Here is a 17,782-nt window from a genome sequence, read left to right as displayed (position 1 = left end):
TTTCCTCTCTTCTTCTTGGAACTTCAGAGTTTTCTCCATAGTCTTGTTTCTTTACCTGCATCAGCTTTGCCTTTCTTCTCTCTCTCCCCAACTCATCAATTTGTTGCTGCATTACATGATGTTCACAACATAAGGTACTCTACTCTCTCACCTCTCTCCCAACCTCTATCATCATTCCAATCGTCTTCTTCCTGCTTGGCTTCCCATTCTTTCTTCAGAGACGCCACCTGTTTACAAAGCTCCTGCAACTCTCTTCACAACAGGTCTGCCCTCTCCTCTGAATAAAATTGTTCAGTGTCTCCACTTCCTTCTTGTCCCTACCTTTTAGTCTATCCCATCTTCCATCCATAACTTCTACCTGTGGACCTGTACTGTTGGCTGCTTCCGTCGCACCACTGGCATTTGCTTTATTCCTGTTCCCTGTCCTTTTTTGCACTTGGAAAACTCATCACAGCCTCCATCTCTGATAACATCTGTTCCTTTTTCTTCACTTCAACCTCCTTTCACCACCTTTTTATAATCTCCCAATAGCAATGCTGTATTTCTTCATAAAAAGGTGATGTAATAATACCATCCATGCCCCCCACAGCACTCTCTACTCCATCTCTTACATCTTCAGGTGTCGCTGTTGCATCCTAAGCCAGCACATTCAATAATATAGGAGCATCCATATCCGCTACTGTAGCCCTCACTAATTATACTGTTTACTAGACTTCAACACCAACTGTGCCCATGAAACTGATGGGAAAAAGCACCCTCCACAATACCGATACTGCCACCATGTCATGTGAAAACTGCCTTTTTGCACTTGGTAACATTACTGTGGCCAATTTCTTTAGCAACTGGACTTGGCAGGTTAGCACTTGGTCTCAGCCCTTCTCAGCTGTCTGCTCAGTCTTTTTCACAGCTTTTTTTCTCTCCTCCCACATTCTTTTCCAACTGCCCCTCCAACTGTTTTTCCCAACTGACATTTCACCACACAAAGTGCTTCTTTCCTAGAATGACTCCCTGCTTCTCCCATCATTTTCCTGCTTCTTGGGTGCACAATGTTCCTTACTGTCCCCTGGCACCATAGTGGACAATGCGGAGCAGACCCGAATTCTCCACCCCAAAATCCATTCTCTTGACAATGGGTGTGACCATTGAAGTGTTCTTCGCCTTGACAAGAACTGCGACCCACCTCAAATCCTAGTCTTCACCTTGGAACCCACCTGCAATAGTCTGTGTACCATTGGCAAAGTCTAGTGGTAAAGGGTTCTTCTTCCTCATTTTTCCCTCCTTCCTGTTGACGGCCAATCAGCACACACTGCTACTATGACATTCTGCCCTTTTTTCTAGGCCTTTTAGATAGTGCAACAGTGTGCACTCAACTTTGTGAGGTGGAGGAAGAGAAAGAGAAAGAGGGGCAGAGGTGTATTGTTATGGGGAGAGCAGGCGGGTGGGAGTCTGAGGGGGCTCATGGAGGCTTTGGAACTTGGCCAAAGCAACTCCTCCAAAACCAAAGGCTTAGGACTTACATCCTCTAGAATCTGAAGGTAAGTTGTAATCCACTTCTGCGTTTTGACTCACATGTTGAAGACTACTGCTAAAGTAAATCACCTTGATTACATTTTTTCCTTCATTCATTTACTGCTATTAGTACCTGATCTCTCTGGCCTCTGCCCTGCCTTCTGCTATGGGGGTATGTTCACACTAAAGGGCTTGGTGAATGTCGTCTTGGCCTTTTTTTCTTAATAAGACTCCCAACTCTTACATCTTCACTGCCTTTACAATTTAATGTCTGTACACATAATACATATCAGATAATTCCAGTGTGATCCTTGCTTTCCCTACATGCCTTGTTTCCTTTCCTCTCCTTGTCTCAGTCATGCTGAAGCCCACCTCTCCGTCCTCCACCTGTCCATGGAGCCAACTGGGCTTGCTGCAGGATCTCAGGCTGTCGTCAGGGTTGGCAGTCAATTCTTACCCTTTTCCCTCCTGTGGGCTCCCTTTCTGTTATGCTGGCCCCCAATCACCCTGTGCCGCAGTGTGCCCCTTCTTCAGTGGCATTCCTTTGCCTCTATACCTGTCCTTTCTGCTATGGTGACTGGATGTCATAACCACAAAGGAGGACAAGGTATCCCAAAATGTAAGCCATTAAAAAAGTAGGATATTACAAAATGTCCTTCCTGAGGGGTGGGGGAGGGAGAACAGAAAGGGTCCAGGGAGAAACCCTGTCAGGCGGCAACAACTTCACTCTGGGCTACAAGGCAAAGTGGGCCGAGAGCCAAGATGAGGTATGCCTTAGTGGTGTTCCATTCACAGTCTCTGGTGTGTGGGACTTCAAGGTTAGGCATGCTTAACCTCACTGGTGTCAGTGTACTTAAAGCACACTTGGTTGTGTTGGCTTGTGGTTATCTGAAAGTATATGCAATTTCTGACTTTATCATTTCCTTGTTTGAAGATATGAAGATACTTGGGCAGCTCTTCATAGGGGAGCAAAAGAATGCGCAAAAACTGGAGAGGTAAAATATTTACAGAACTAAATATGCAAACATTTTGATAAAAACTGCTTATTTAGTATTGAGGTATTTTGCATTTGGGGAGCTGCATACTTCATTTGTCAAAATGAGAACCCAACACATATTATGCGTTTGACAGAATCATGAATATTAATAACTTTGACTTTCATATTTTAAAAAAAATTTTTTTAGTTTTGACAGGTAACTTAGAAATTAAGTGCCAAGTCACATTACAGCTTTTTTTTTTAATCACAGGGTGGTTTTTTTGTAGCCTTCTAATGGCATTAATTTAGTGAAATCCAGAAGTTTATTCATGGAGAAAGTTCAGCTGCCTAAAAACTGTGAAGAAGTACAGAGTGTAGAAGTGCATTTAGTGGAAATGTTTGGTTTAGAACATAAGAACATAAGAACATAAGAACAGCCCCACTGGATCAGGCCATAGGCCCATCTAGTCCAGCTTCCTGTATCTCACAGCGGCCCACCAAATGCCCCAGGGAGCACACCAGATAACAAGAGACCTCATCCTGGTGCTCTCCCCTACATCTGGCATTCTGACTTAACCCATTCCTAAAATCAGGAGGTTGCGCATACACATCATGGCTTGTACCCCATAATGGATTTTTCCTCCAGAAACTCGTCCAATCCCCTTTTAAAGGCGTCTAGGCTAGACGCCAGCACCACATCCTGTGGCAAGGAGTTCCACAGACCGACCACGCGCTGAGTAAAGAAATATTTTCTTTTGTCTGTCCTAACCCGCCCAACAATCAATTTTAGTGGATGTCCCCTGGTTCTGGTATTATGTGAGAGTGTAAAGAGCATCTCCCTATCCACTCTGTCCATCCCCTGCATAATTTTGTATGTCTCAATCATGTCCCCCCTCAAGCGTCTCTTTTCTAGGCTGAAGAGGCCCAAACGCCGTAGCCTTTCCTCATAAGGAAGGTGCCCCAGCCCCGTAATCATCTTAGTCGCTCTCTTTTGCACCTTTTCCATTTCCACTATGTCTTTTTTGAGATGCGGCGACCAGAACTGGACACAATACTCCAGGTGTGGCCTTACCATAGATTTGTACAACGGCATTATAATACTAACCGTTTTGTTCTCAATACCCTTCCTAATGATCCCAAGCATAGAATTGGTTTCCTTGTAAGGTGTGAAACGGAATCATTTACTCTAATTTGTGGTGCATTCCATGAGGTCCAGAAATATTTTAGTTATCAGAGATTTGTTATAGGTGATACCTGCATACCTCTTTGTCTCATTTTCTTTTTCAAAGGGCTTAGAGAGACATATATGCAACCAACTGTCTTTTTGGCCCTTCCAGCTTTTTATTGCCAGGGGTTAATTCCTGTTTGTCACTAGTAACCGAGTAACTGCCTGTTTGCAGAACTGTATTTGAAGCATGTTTATTAAGTGAAAATAACTGGCCATGTTCACACAAACATTCATAGCAGGCAAATGGCTATGTTATCACAGAATGGGCTTGCTTCTGCAAATGAATATTTGCAGATTTTCTTCAGAGAGCAGATTTTCTCTGTAAACTACTTTGTGAACTTTTTGTTGCAAAGCAGTATATAAATATTATTAATATTCTTAGGGGATACTTACATTGCATGGCTATATATTTTCAGTACATAGAATTTACATAATTAATACCTTCAGTCTCGAACGACTATGGTATAAGCCTTACAGCACCTGGTATTCCCTGGCGGTCTCCCATCCAAGTATTAACCAGGCCTGACCCTACTTAGCTTCTGACATAGCCCATTTCTAAAATCAGGAGGTTGCACATACACATCATGACTTGTAACTTGTAATGGATTATTAATGGCCTCCTGGGTCAACTGGCATTATATTTGCTGCTTGAACTTCCACCGGCTATATTGCTGATGGCATTCTGAGTAGTCTCATAGGGCAGTCTGGGGCATTACTCAGGATAAGGGGGAGAATATCCCCTTACCCCGAAGGGACCTCCAGTTGCTTTCTAACCTGTGCTGGATACAGGTGCAGGTCATGCAGCCTGGCTGTGCTAGTGCAGGTTAGGATTGGGCTGCCTGTTTTGTTTGAAGAGCTCTGTTAAGTCTGCTTTCATTTCTGCCTTTAGTTCTGGCAGAACACCAAGTTACCAGAGGGTGAGCCAGACCAAGTGTTATGAATCTGGAACGGAAGTGTCCTTACTTCCTCAAGGCCTCATGGAGAGCTGAGCCCTAGTAAGGTAGGGAGTAGTGGCAGTGGAAGAGCAACCGAATGGTCAATGCTATCTCAAATCCCAGATCAAGAACCTTGAGAGTACCACAGTAGCAAACAGAAGCACAGAAAGCTGGATGTGCTTAGTTAGGTGCTATATCTGTAAGTACGATGCATAAAACATGATTATTTTAAAGAAATATATATTACATATCAAATGCATGTTTCACAGCTCAGTCCTGCTCAGAAGTAAGTTCTGTTGAGTTCAATGGGACTTACTCCCTGGTAAGTTTGTATAGGATTGCAGACTTACTTGCAGAATGGCAGGATGGAAAACAAATTGATTACTTCCACGTAGAAGTGTGAATTTCAAAGTGAGTTAGTAGAAGAAATGCTTGATTGACACAAGTTATGATTTGGTAATTTTCTTTAAGAACCTTGAATTGAATATTCTATTGTGAATTACAAGCTTATTGGTTTCAGAACAGTTAAGTACTGTCAAAGTCCTGCGGAAAGCAGTGGGTCATAAATTGGTCACAACTAACTGGTTCAATTGATTTTCAGTGTAAGTTGGGTCATAACAAACTTTAGCTGGTTATTGCGAGCAGAAATCTACAGGTATAAAATTATATTATTATTGATTATATTTAAGACTGTGGTATCTGGCGTGTCAGCTTGTTTAAAGGCTTATAATGTAAGTTGTCACAAACTATAAAACTTGACCTTCGTTGAAAGTCAAGTTTCATCCTTGACTTTGAATATTACAGTTGGTGGATAGCGAAGTTGTGATGCTTTCTGCACATTGGGAGAAGAAGAGAAGTAGTCTCCTAGACCTACAGGAACAGCTCCAGCAAATTCCAGGGTTTTTATCAGATTTGGAATCCACAACAGCTAACCTGGGTAAGAATGTGCATTAGCTTGAATCACCTTCAACAGATATTGTAATAACTTCCATACTGAGACTACAGAGAATGCCTTATGGATCATTGATTTGAAAACAGCATTTTTGTTTCTGTGACAATTCTAGAGTGACCATTTCTTTCAGACTGTTAATATCTTGGCTGTAAATCTTCTTATTGTCTTTGTATTTGTACCCCAGCCTCGTTCAAGTTGGTCAGGGTGATTCCCCCCTCCCCAAATTGTGAAATAGTTGACATTAAGAGATAGCTAGTGATTGGCCCAGGGTCAGTAGGCGTTTTCATGTCTAAGGTGGGATTTGACCTCCTATCCTTGCTCCTAGTTCAAAACTATATGTTTCTGTGCATTGACTGTCTCTTAAACGGTCGAGTGATATCTATTTTGTTTATCAAATTTATATGAGGCAGCCATCCTAGTCCCATTTGTTGGAAGTAAATATAGGTGAATGTTGCTTTGCAAAGTTCTGACCAGTGATGGGCTGTATATGTGATGGTCCATGCAGCCCAGCACTGATCACTGTTCCCCCTCCCCCCCGCTGCCTCTGGAACTGACCTCCCCTTACCTCTGGGAGCTTTTCTGAGACCCGCAGAGTCTGCACTCCCCAGGAGGGCTTCCCCAGGCCTTGGAATGCCTTGTAAGGCTAAAAAACTTCCGGTTTCCTAAGGAAACTGAAAGTTGTGATTTTTTTGGCCATTCTGAGCCTCACAGAGGCAGCATGCAGCCTCTGTGGGGGTCAGAAAAACCTCTGGAGACAAGCGGAGCATAGCTCCCCTTGGCTTTGTGGGCTTAGACAGGTGACATTGTTTAACATCTGGCATCATTTGACGATGGAGGTGCAGCTGCATCATTAAGCAGCATACACCTGTACCATTGAACAAAAAAGGACTTCTGGACAGGCACATGTAAGACAGTGCTACATGTTGTCTTGCTGCCCCATGCCTGTTGTTGTCCTGCCTTGATCATGTGTACAGCATAATATTAATCCTCTCTTACTAGTCTAAATACATTTTGTTCCTTTAGTTGCCAGTCAGGATCAAACTATACATTGTATCAGGAGATCCATGCCTGATCTCCTGGTTATTGTTAACTAAATACATCTGCAGTATAGGCTTATATAAGCAGTTATAAAACTTTAATAAATAAACAGTAGTAGTGTGAAAAATAGGACTGTTTAACTCTACCCTCCCTTTTCTTCTTGTTCTAAATCATTTTCCCCAACCTGCTATAGTCTCTGTGGGAAGAAAAATTATTAGTGGAGGGGTTAGATTGGGAAAATACTGATAGAAGAACATTCCCCTCTTCTGTTTCTTTGATCAAATTAGCAGTCTTTCCCCATCCAAGCAGCTGCAATAAGCTGCAATATTGGCTCAAAGAAAAATCAGCAGTCTGACTATCCTGCATCTTGGTCCTTATTCAGGGAACATAAACTCATAAGAATATAAGAAGAGCCCTGCTGGATCAGACCAAGGGCTCATCTAATCCAGCTTCCTGTGTCTCATAGTGGCCCACCAGATGCCTCAGGGAGCACTCAAGACAACAAAATACCAAACTCCAATTGCATCATTTGTCAGAAATTCAGTATAACTTATACCGGTCTCACACTTTTAGCACTAGCACCCACTTCTTTAAAATGAGAATTTGTCAGGACCCACTGGAAGTGATGTCATGACTGGAAGTGACATCATCAAGCAGGAAAATTTTTAACAATCCTAGGCTGCAATCCTATCCACACTTACCCAGGAGTAAGTCCCATCTACTCACACATTGTTAAAAGAATATACATAGTAGTTTGTTAAAAGTACAGATCTGTAACATTTCCCCAAATGCAGTCACATACCATGTTAGCATCAAGTCTAATATATTTAAAATAAAATATTGAAATGAATGGGGACCCACTTGAAATTGGCTCGTTACCCACCTGGTGGGTCCCAACCCACAGTTTGAGAAACACTGGCTTATACGATGATGCCAATATCATCATTCATTGTAAAAACCAAACCTGTAACCAGTGCCTGCATCATTTCAGAGACTTCTAGTAACATCACGTTGATGTGCGCTGCTCATCTAGCAAATTATACCTAGCAGATTTCTTAATGTTTGACACATAAAGTCATCACCTTAATTCTAGCAACTGGGAAGTGTTCCAAAGTTCGTTCACCCCCCCCCCCCCGGTGTGTATTTGTAATTACAGTAAATAAATAAGTGATAGTTATAAATTAATGTAATGCTGTGATCTGTAAATTAACCAACCCATAATACTTGGAATTTGTAAAGTTCATTGCAGATAATAAGTAAATGGATTCCCAGTTGTGCAAAGTGACTGAGGTTTTATGAGTTCCCACTAGAGGGTGGTCTAGTACCACTTTTTCAGAAATTCCTGTTTGGTAGCCTTATGTAGGAGGAGATCCCTTTTTGTTATCTCAGTTTATTATAGTCTTTCTATTGGAACAGTAGCACCTCTCAATGCAGAAGTAATTTGATATTTATTTTTATAAATTTTTATTATAGCTTAATATTATGGCACCTTGCTAATGTGTTCATTGCCAGATCTTTTTCATGTTTAAAGATCTCAGATTAGGAATGGGCATATTTAGAAAAGAAATCTACTGCATCACTGTAATCTTTAAGCATTCTAAACAGACTAGCTGTACACTAAGTCCCCTGTGTATTTATTGGTTAGGTTCCAGGGACCTGTACATCTGCTGAAATGCACGTTGGTCTAAACATCCAACTTTTGCTGGCCCAGTGTTACACTTGTGTGAAAGCAAAACCAAAGGATGTCTTGTGCCTTCATGAACTGAAAGTGACGCAGCTATGTGTAATTCAGATGTCCATAACTCAGGCAGCTAGTGAATACAGTTAGCACTCAGGATCAGTGGGGGATCCTTTCCTGGACCTACCTCCCCACAAATATCAAAATCTGCTGATAATTAAATCTGTGAGGGGGCGGGGAGACTTCAGAGGATCCCCAGATGGAACTGGAAGCACTTTCTGGTCATGTATGGAGGTGTTCTGATGTGCAGGGAGACCTCCCTGAGCCTCAGAACATCTCTTGAACATGACTGGAACACACTTCCAGTTGTGTTTGGGAGATTGGGTGAGACCCTCCAGTGTGGGTCTGGCATCTGCGCTGAGTCAAATTCGTGGGTGCTGAACTTGTGAATAAGAAGGGCCCACTATATATGCTAAGCATTATTAATGTTAAGGTTGTGGTGTAAAAGTACTGGGGAGGGGGGAGGAGGATTTTCTTCCACTGGTTCACTGAATGGCCAAATGTAGTTAATGTCTTTAAGTGAATTTTGTATGTGATGGATTACCATGCTAAACGAGCGCAAATCGGTTATCTATGTATGCATCAGATTTCCTTCAATGCTTTCAAGAGACTAGAGGTTTTCATTTTAGATTAAGTGTTTCAAAATCATGACATTTCTCAGTGGCTTACTTTTTTTTTTTTTTTTTTAAAGAAAGGGACTAGGGAAAAATGGTCTAGAAATATGATGCCAGCTAAACTTCATTGTTGGCATTTGCATGTGATTCACAGAAATGATAAATGAAAGCTTGTGGTACCTATACTTTGGTTTGAAATTTTTCCAGTATTGGGGTAGCACTCAGTCTTAATGAAGGGATTACCTTGAGTTTGCCTGAAAGGGCGACTTACATTACAGATTCTCATGACTTCTGAAAAACTGTATGTTAGGTCAACTCAGTCCCTATCTAGTGCACATTAAAGTTTTGTGGGATATGTTGGGCTGAAGGAGAAATATTTCCCTCTCTCCCACATATGTCATCTTCTGCCTTTTGTCTCTCTGAACAGGAGGGTAGGGACATGCCAGAATCCTTCTGCAAGTGGAGTAGTGTAGTGGCTCATGGCACCATGGCATTCCAGAGAGCAGGGAATGCTCTGGAGAGGCAGCTGCTGCAGCCCATGGTTCTTGGCTGTGGTTTCTTCACTGAGTGTGGCAGAATAAGAGCTGCTTGATAGCTGTAGCAGTTGGGAGGGTTGGAGTCTTGGGGAGCAGAAGATGTAAAAGGGAGGGCTAACAGACTAACAGACAGGGAGTGGAGAGGGAGACAAAGCAAGTGAGAGAGGAGCAGAGGAGAATCTGAGGGAATGATGGAGAAGGGCAAGGAAAGAAGATGGAGGGGTCAGGAACTAGGGCCCAAAGAAGGGGGTAACAGGAGAGAAAGAGGAAGAAGAGTAAAAAGACCAACTCGGAAGGAAGATGGTCCTCCTGAACTAGAATGGTGGGGCTAGACATCATAGTCCCTTTTGCTTGGCTACAGTTGTATTAGTAGTCTAGCAGTCAAACCATCTCCCATCTACTGTGACAAGGCACTGCCAGAAGGAAGCAGTGGAAGGACCCAGGAAGTAATCCCTGGTAGAGAAGACTTGTGGGGCGAAGAGGATCCTGGTGAAGAGGGCAGGCAGGAGAACAGAGCAGGAGCCAGGGGAAGCATCCATCCAGGATAGGGGATGCTACTCCCAATGCTACCAAACTGTATACAAAAATTATTAAAGGCTGATGCATGATCCACTGCTTCCCGTTCATCTGTTGACCCACTGACATCTGGTATGTTCAGGGCTGTGTTGTTCCCATCTCCATATGACACCTAACTCCCCTCCTGGGAGAAGGGTGAGAGGACTGGAACCCATACAGGTTGTATCTATATTTTCTGTAGCTGCATGTAAGTGTTGGCTAGAAGAAATGGTTGCTGCTGTGAGACTGTTGCTGAGCCCAAGGGTATCTCTGGAGTTAGGTCTTGTGACAGGAATTTTAAAACCACTAGATCCTTCTGCATGGATCTCCTCATGTTAGAGTGATTATAGGATTGTTGCATGAAGCCAATATGGGTTGGGAGAGTGTGTAGGAGAGAGCAAAAGAAGGGAAGGAGAGTCTCCATTTGTTTTGGGTCTCCATCAACTGGGAATAGTTAATGGTTGCTTGTTGCCTTAAACATTTTTTAAAATTTATTAAGAGGGATTTTTACCATATTTGCCCTATTCTGATATTTGACTATTTTGTTATACAGTCCAGTTAGAAGCAAGTTTTAAGGAAATGGAGAACCATTTACTTTATCTTGAGGATCTCTGTGGACAGTGTGAATTGGAAAGATACAAGCATATGCAGGTGCTACAACTCGAAAATTACAAGAAGACAAAACGGTAAGTTTGATTATTGAGAGTTTTGTATTTGATTTATCTTGTTAATTCTTTGTGGTGCTCATGTAAAAAAACTTATCTTTCCTTTTTTCCTGAGTGTAGAAACCTAAGAGTCTGCAGGATTAATCAAGAAAAGGAATTAATTCACTTTGTTGTAACCCTGTGTTGATCTCTTCTGTTGTATAGGAGATTCACAGCCCAATCCAGAACAGTGTGCGCTGGCTCACTGCCGGCATGCACTGTCGCAAACATACTATAAGTCATGTTTGCGGAACTTAGTGCTGGAGCTAGCCCAGTGCGAGCCCGCACTGGGCAGGCACCAGTTGGAGGCTGGTGGTCCGCTGCCCTGTGTTCCATGCAAAGCGCCAGGCAGCGGAGAGGTAAGACGGGGTGTTCTATGTTGGAGGAGGGCGGAGAGAAGGTGTAGTGTGGGGAGGCAGGGGGTGGAGATGGTGGCAGGCCCTACTTCCATATCCTGACCACCCTCCCACCCCGGGAGTTCTGACACAGGCCTCCTCGAATCTGCGCCCGCTCAAGTGCGGGTGCAGATTTGAAGAGACCCTTCGGGGCTGCCTGGGATTTACATGGGGTAAGGGCGCATAAACCCTTACCCCGAATAGACCCCGCGCTGCTTCCCAGTCTCATTAGATGTAGCAGTAGCCATTTTGGTGCCATTGCAGTCCTGATCACTGGGAAGCATAGGATTGGGGCCTCAGGTATGTTTTTTGCATTCGGCTATCTTATTTTGTCATGGGAGCAAACCTGAGAAATGGAGAAGCTGGATGCAGGTTAGCAAGGAAGGAACAGCTGCAAGAGTCACTGGGCTTATTTATTTCTGAAGCAATAGTAAAGTTTGCCATTTAAGGGAGCTCTTCATCATATAACCCATTTCTATTCTTTTCTCCCTTTCCTTAGCTGGGGGTAAGCATCCACACTATGGAGGGTGTACTTGGACCTTTGCTACTGAATTTGCTAGTACAGGCTATGTGCTGCAGGATCAGAACCAAGAAGGGGGCTAGAATTTGGTGGCATATGCTGCTGTTGAACCCATCTCCTTCTCAAATCCATTCTGCTCTGCCACTGCTTCCTTGTCCCACCTTTCCCCGCCCACATTCCGCACACCCCATCCAGCAAGTCCAGTGCAGTCTTCTGGTGTGCACTGGAAGGCTCTGTTCTTCTCACTGGTGCTCCAGCAGCAAGTGAGTTCAGCTCTAGCAGAACTTGAGCACCTTTTATGACTGCTATACTAAGATTGCTGAAATTTTGGTTTAGGATTTTACTTAACCCTGCCTCCTCTGGTCTAATGCACCAATTTTTGTCAGATTCAGTCCTGCCATTAGAGATCACCGATCTTCTAACCATATTTAAGTCAGTAGAGCTGGACACTGCAGAGTTAGGCATGATTGGCTGTGACGCTGCTTACAGAATAGTAAAAGAAAGAATTCTTGATATTGAACAACAAGAGCTGTTTAGTGCCACCAGAACCACATGCTCTCCACTCTATCTCCATGTTCCAGTCAGTTTTGGGAAACCAGCCTCCTTCTTTTATCACCTGGAGTGCCCGCAGGCTTGGAGAGCATTCACACTTGCAAGATGTAATGCTCTTCCATCAGCCTTGTTATCAGGCAGGTTCAGTGGTATTCTGTACTCGGAGAGGAAATGCAAGTGTGGTAGGGATTGTATTGAGACTATAACACATACCTTTTTCTACTGCCCACTACATGATGCTTCATGCAAGAAATATCTAGGCCCATTGTTAACTAGGATGCAGGGCTGGGAGGACTCAATCATGCTTCAGTCTTTCCTTTCCACACCTGACTCTGAGACCCTTGATAAGGTCGCTTCCTTTTATCTGGGGTAATTGCCAGGCAGAGCTCTGGGACTCTGGGCAGTGTGTGAAGAAAAGACCGATGTCTATGTTGTGTTGTCTTTGTATATTTTTGTTTTGTTTTGTTCTTCCTCTGTATTTTATGCCAATAAAAGGTCTTACTGAACTGAACTGACTGCTATAAGACAATTACTGCCAGTGAAACACCCGTTCCATTGTCCAACGTCAGTGTTGTAATGATGGGTTTGTAGTTCAGTTTAGAAGTGTTTATTTATTTCCCACCTTTCTGTCCCAGTAAAGGGCACTCAAGGGCACTTTTCTTACAAAAGAAATCATATAAAAACATAAAATATATAAATATGTATAAAAATAAAACATTTAAAAAACAATAAAACAAAATTTGGAACCCAAAATTAAAATAAATAAAAATTTAAAAAAATCCACTCACTCTATTAATGGTGGCTGCACTCCACCCACCAACTCCCTCGAGATGTCAGACACATTACCCTTCGACAGGGTTGACCCATAAACCACACAACCTCGACCACACACTTCACTCGGCATTCAGTCACTCTCACTTCACTATTAAATTACTACTACATACAACACCCCCTCTCACTGAACTCTCTCGCCCCTGTCCCCCTCTCACGGAGTCAGAGGTCCCAACCTTCTCCCCTGTCCCCCTCTCACAGAGCCAGAGGTCCCAACCTTCTCTGCTGTCCCCCTCTCACGGAGCCAGAGGTTTCCACCTTCTCCCCTGTCTCTCTCTCACCAAGACAGAGGACACCAGCTTCTCCTTGAGTTCCTTAATCCAAGACCAAAGATTAACACTCCTCAATCACAACTAAAACACACTCACATGACACCTCCTCAACTACCCACTCACAATCCTGCATTCAGTCTCACACAAACCCTAATGCTGACACAATGTCTCCTAACCCCTCCCAATCATTAAACAGCACTGCACTGCATAAAAGGGGAGGGTATAGTGCTGTTGATCAGGGATCCAAAGATGAGCCACTTAGCAACAAGAGCCATAACAAAGAGTCATACAGCCTCCTAATCCACTGTCTTGATCCACTGGTGAGGAGCCACGGGCAAAGAGCCCTTTGGCTTGTGCCAAAGGCTGATGTACCTGAAGACGTGGGGAGGAGGAGGAGAAAAGGCAGTTGGAGTCCAGCAGCCGGCCCCCACAGGTATTCCACTCCTTCTCCTTGTCCTTCTGCAGCCTTCTCTCCCAGCTGTTCCACTGAGTGGAGGCTGTTCCCTCTCCACTCACTCCTCCCTCCACTGCCCAGGCTGATGTACCTGAAGATGTGGGGAGGAGGAGGAGAAAAGGCAGTTGGAGTCCAGCAGCCGGCCCCCACAGGTATTCCACTCCTTCTCCTTGTCCTTTTGCAGCCTTCTCTCCCAGCTGTTCCACTGAGTGGAGGCTGTTCCCTCTCCACTCACTCCTCCCTCCACTGCCCAGGCTGATGTACCTGAAGATGTGGGGAGGAGGAGGAGAAAAGGCAGTTGGAGTCCAGCAGCAAGCTCCACAGGTTTAATAGTTTATATACAGTTGTTTTGCAATATATATAAATTTAGTGAATATTCATGATAAGTATAGGGTTAGAATCTTCCCCAAAACGTATTTTGCTAAAACCAATCTGAATTTCAATTGAATCGCATATCTGATCTCTTACCACTATTAATATGTAGTACAAAATTTGCTTCATTTTATTAGACTTTCAGTAATAACAGTATCATGATTTGTCATATTAGTCATATTCTGTCAACATTACTCTGATTCATAGTAAAGGGCATTGCCTAATTATGGTGGACTTGATTTCTTTGGCACAGATGAGAAAATAAATACTGCTAACAACAGCAAGGCTGAGCTATTTCTGGATAAACTGAATGATAAATTTGTTCATCAAGTTGTCACTCAGCCCTCAGGAGAAATTGCAGTGTTTGGTTTGCTGCTGGCATCTAGTGAGGATAAGATGAATGGCTGTTGGGAATTAACTTGGATCAGGTGATCATGAGTTATTCCAGAACTAGAATTGCATCTAAGTTGATTGTTTAAAAGCATCTTTTAAGATGCTCTAGAGATGAATTAGTGAAATAAGTTGGATTAGAGGGTTCATGATCTTGAAAAACACTGAAAGTGTTCAGATTGAGAGCATATGTTATGTATCTTATTCTCACAATGCAACAAGGCAAAATGTATGCAGAAAAGCGATTTAAGATTCAGCTGGAAAAAGTAAAATCCAGGGATATGAGGGTGAAAAACAACCTAAAAGAGAATGGTCAAGGGTTTTTGTTATTGACCTGTCAACATGCCAATAAATCTCTGTACTTACGGGGTGATGATTGTGCTCATATATAATTGCCAAACAGGCAAATGTCAAGTATAACAGCACAGAATAGTACAGGCCACCCATGTTAACCGTGAATTTCATCATCTGCGGGTCCTGAACCCACAGGATTGTCCTGACAAGGACCCTCTTCCCACAGCACTTTTGCTACAGTGGTTGCTGGGGCAGTGTGCTGGCTGTCGGTGCTGCCCCAGCTCAGGATGAGCAAAGGTGGGAGAACTGGAATGTCTGGTGACAAGGGAAAATATTGACATAGTGGGCATAACGGAAACCTGGTGGAATGCGGAGAATCAGTGGGATACCGCAATCCCGGGCTATAAACTCTACAGGAGGGACAGGCAGGGGCGTGTTGGAGGTGGGGTGGCCCTTTATGTTAAGGAAGGGATAGAATCCAGCAAAGTAGAGATTGAAGGTGGGTCCGACTCCACCGTAGAATCTCTGTGGGTTAAATTACCAGGCTTGTGCAGCGATGTAATACTGGGGGCGTGCTATCGTCCTCCAGACCAGAAATCTGATGGGGACCTTGAAATGAGGAAACAGATCAGGGAGGTGACAAGGAAGGACAGGGTTGTAATCATGGGGGACTTCAATTATCCTCATATTGACTGGGTCAATTTGTGTTCTGGTCACAATAAGGAAACCGGATTTCTTGACGTGCTGAATGACTGTGGCTTAGATCAGCTAGTCACGGAGCCCACCAGAGGACAGGTGACTCTGGATTTAATTTTGTGCGGTACGCAGGACCTGGTTAGAGATGTAAACGTTACTGAGCCATTGGGGAACAGTGATCATGCTGCGATCCGTTTTGACGTGCACGTTGGGGGAAGAATACCAGGCAAATCTCTAACAAAAACCCTTGACTTCCGACGGGCGGACTTCCCTCAAATGAGGAGGCTGGTTAGAAAGAGGTTGAAAGGGAGGGTAAAAAGAGTCCAGTCTCTCCAGAATGCATGGAGGCTGCTTAAAACAACAGTAATAGAGGCCCAGCAGAGGTGTATACCGCAAAGAAAGAAGGGTTCCACTAAATCCAGGAGAGTGCCCGCATGGCTAACCAGCCAAGTTAGAGAGGCTGTGAAGGGCAAGGAAGCTTCCTTCCGTAAATGGAAGTCTTGCCCTAATGAAGAGAATAAAAAGGAACATAAACTGTGGCAAAAGAAATGTAAGAAGGTGATAGGGGAGGCCAAGCGAGACTATGAGGAACGCATGGCCAGCAACATTAAGGGGAATAATAAAAGCTTCTTCAAATATGTTAGAAGCAGGAAATCCGCCAGAGAAGCGGTTGGCCCTCTGGATGGTGAGGGAGGGAAAGGGGAGATAAAAGGAGACGTAGAGATGGCAGAGAAATTAAATGAGTTCTTTGCATCTGTCTTCACGGCAGAAGACCTCGGGCAGATACCGCTACCCGAACGGCCCCTCCTAACCGAGGAGTTAAGTCAGATAGAGGTTAAAAGAGAAGATGTTTCAGACCTCATTGATAAATTAAAGATCAATAAGTCACCGGGCCCTGATGGCATCCACCTAAGGGTTATTAAGGAATTGAAGAATGAAGTTGCAGATCTCTTGACTAAGGTATGCAACTTGTCCCTCAAAACGGCCACAGTGCCAGAAGATTGGAGGATAGCAAATGTCACACCTATTTTTAAATAGGGAAAGAGGGGGGACCCGGGAAACTATAGGCCGGTCAGCCTAACATCCATACCGGGTAAGATGGTGGAATGCCTCATCAAAGATAGGATCTCAAAACACATAGACGAACAGGCCTTGCTGAGGGAGAGTCAGCATGGCTTCTGTAAGGGTAAGTCTTGCCTCACGAACCTTATAGAATTCTTTGAAAAGGTCAACAGGCATGTGGATACGGGAGAACCCGTGGACATTATATATCTGGACTTTCAGAAGGCGTTTGACACGGTCCCTCACCAAAGGCTACTGAAAAAACTCCACAGTCAGGGAATTAGAGGACAGGTCCTCTCGTGGATTGAGAACTGGTTGGAGGCCAGGAAGCAGAGAGTGGGTGTCAATGGGCAATTTTCACAATGGAGAGAGGTGAAAAGCGGTGTGCCCCAAGGATCTGTCCTGGGACCGGTGCTTTTCAACCTCTTCATAAATGACCTGGAGACAGGGTTGAGCAGTGAAGTGGCTAAGTTTGCAGACGACACCAAACTTTTCCGAGTGGTAAAGACCAGAAGTGATTGTGAGGAGCTCCAGAAGGATCTCTCCAGACTGGCAGAATGGGCAGCAAAATGGCAGATGCGCTTCAATGTCAGTAAGTGTAAAGTCATGCACATTGGGGCAAAAAATCAAAACTTTAGATATAGGCTGATGGGTTCTGAGCTGTCTGTGACAGATCAGGAGAGAGATCTTGGGGTGGTGGTGGACAGGTCGATGAAAGTGTCGACCCAATGTGCGGTGGCAGTGAAGAAGGCCAATTCTATGCTTGGGATCATTAGGAAGGGTATTGAGAACAAAACGGCTAGTATTATAATGCCATTGTACAAATCTATGGTAAGGCCACACCTGGAGTATTGTGTCCAGTTCTGGTCGCCGCATCTCAAAAAAGACATAGTGGAAATGGAAAAGGTGCAAAAGAGAGCGACTAAGATGATTACGGGGCTGGGGCACCTTCCTTATGAGGAAAGGCTACGGCGTTTGGGCCTCTTCAGCCTAGAAAAGAGACGCTTGAGGGGGGACATGATTGAGACATACAAAATTATGCAGGGGATGGACAGAGTGGATAGGGAGATGCTCTTTACACTCTCACATAATACCAGAACCAGGGGACATCCACTAAAATTGAGTGTTGGGCGGGTTAGGACAGACAAAAGAAAATATT

General features: G+C 43.9%; 1 protein-coding gene across 1 annotated transcript in view; it reads left to right on the top strand.

Annotated features, from left to right (window-relative positions):
* Positions 1-17,782, top strand: part of DTNBP1 (dystrobrevin binding protein 1) — a 71,217-nt gene that overhangs the window by 8,007 nt on the left and 45,428 nt on the right. The window contains exons 4-6 of the mRNA XM_066624880.1: positions 2,444-2,504; positions 5,453-5,585; positions 10,635-10,767. Coding sequence (XP_066480977.1) covers positions 2,444-2,504; positions 5,453-5,585; positions 10,635-10,767 — 327 coding nt within the window. The remainder of the gene's footprint in view (positions 1-2,443; positions 2,505-5,452; positions 5,586-10,634; positions 10,768-17,782) is intronic.

Source organism: Tiliqua scincoides, chromosome 4, assembly GCF_035046505.1.
Source record: "Tiliqua scincoides isolate rTilSci1 chromosome 4, rTilSci1.hap2, whole genome shotgun sequence".
Classification (NCBI taxonomy): Eukaryota; Metazoa; Chordata; class Lepidosauria; order Squamata; family Scincidae; genus Tiliqua; species Tiliqua scincoides.
Note: the sequence above shows the minus strand (reverse complement) of the source record. Positions and strands in the feature narration are given on the sequence as shown.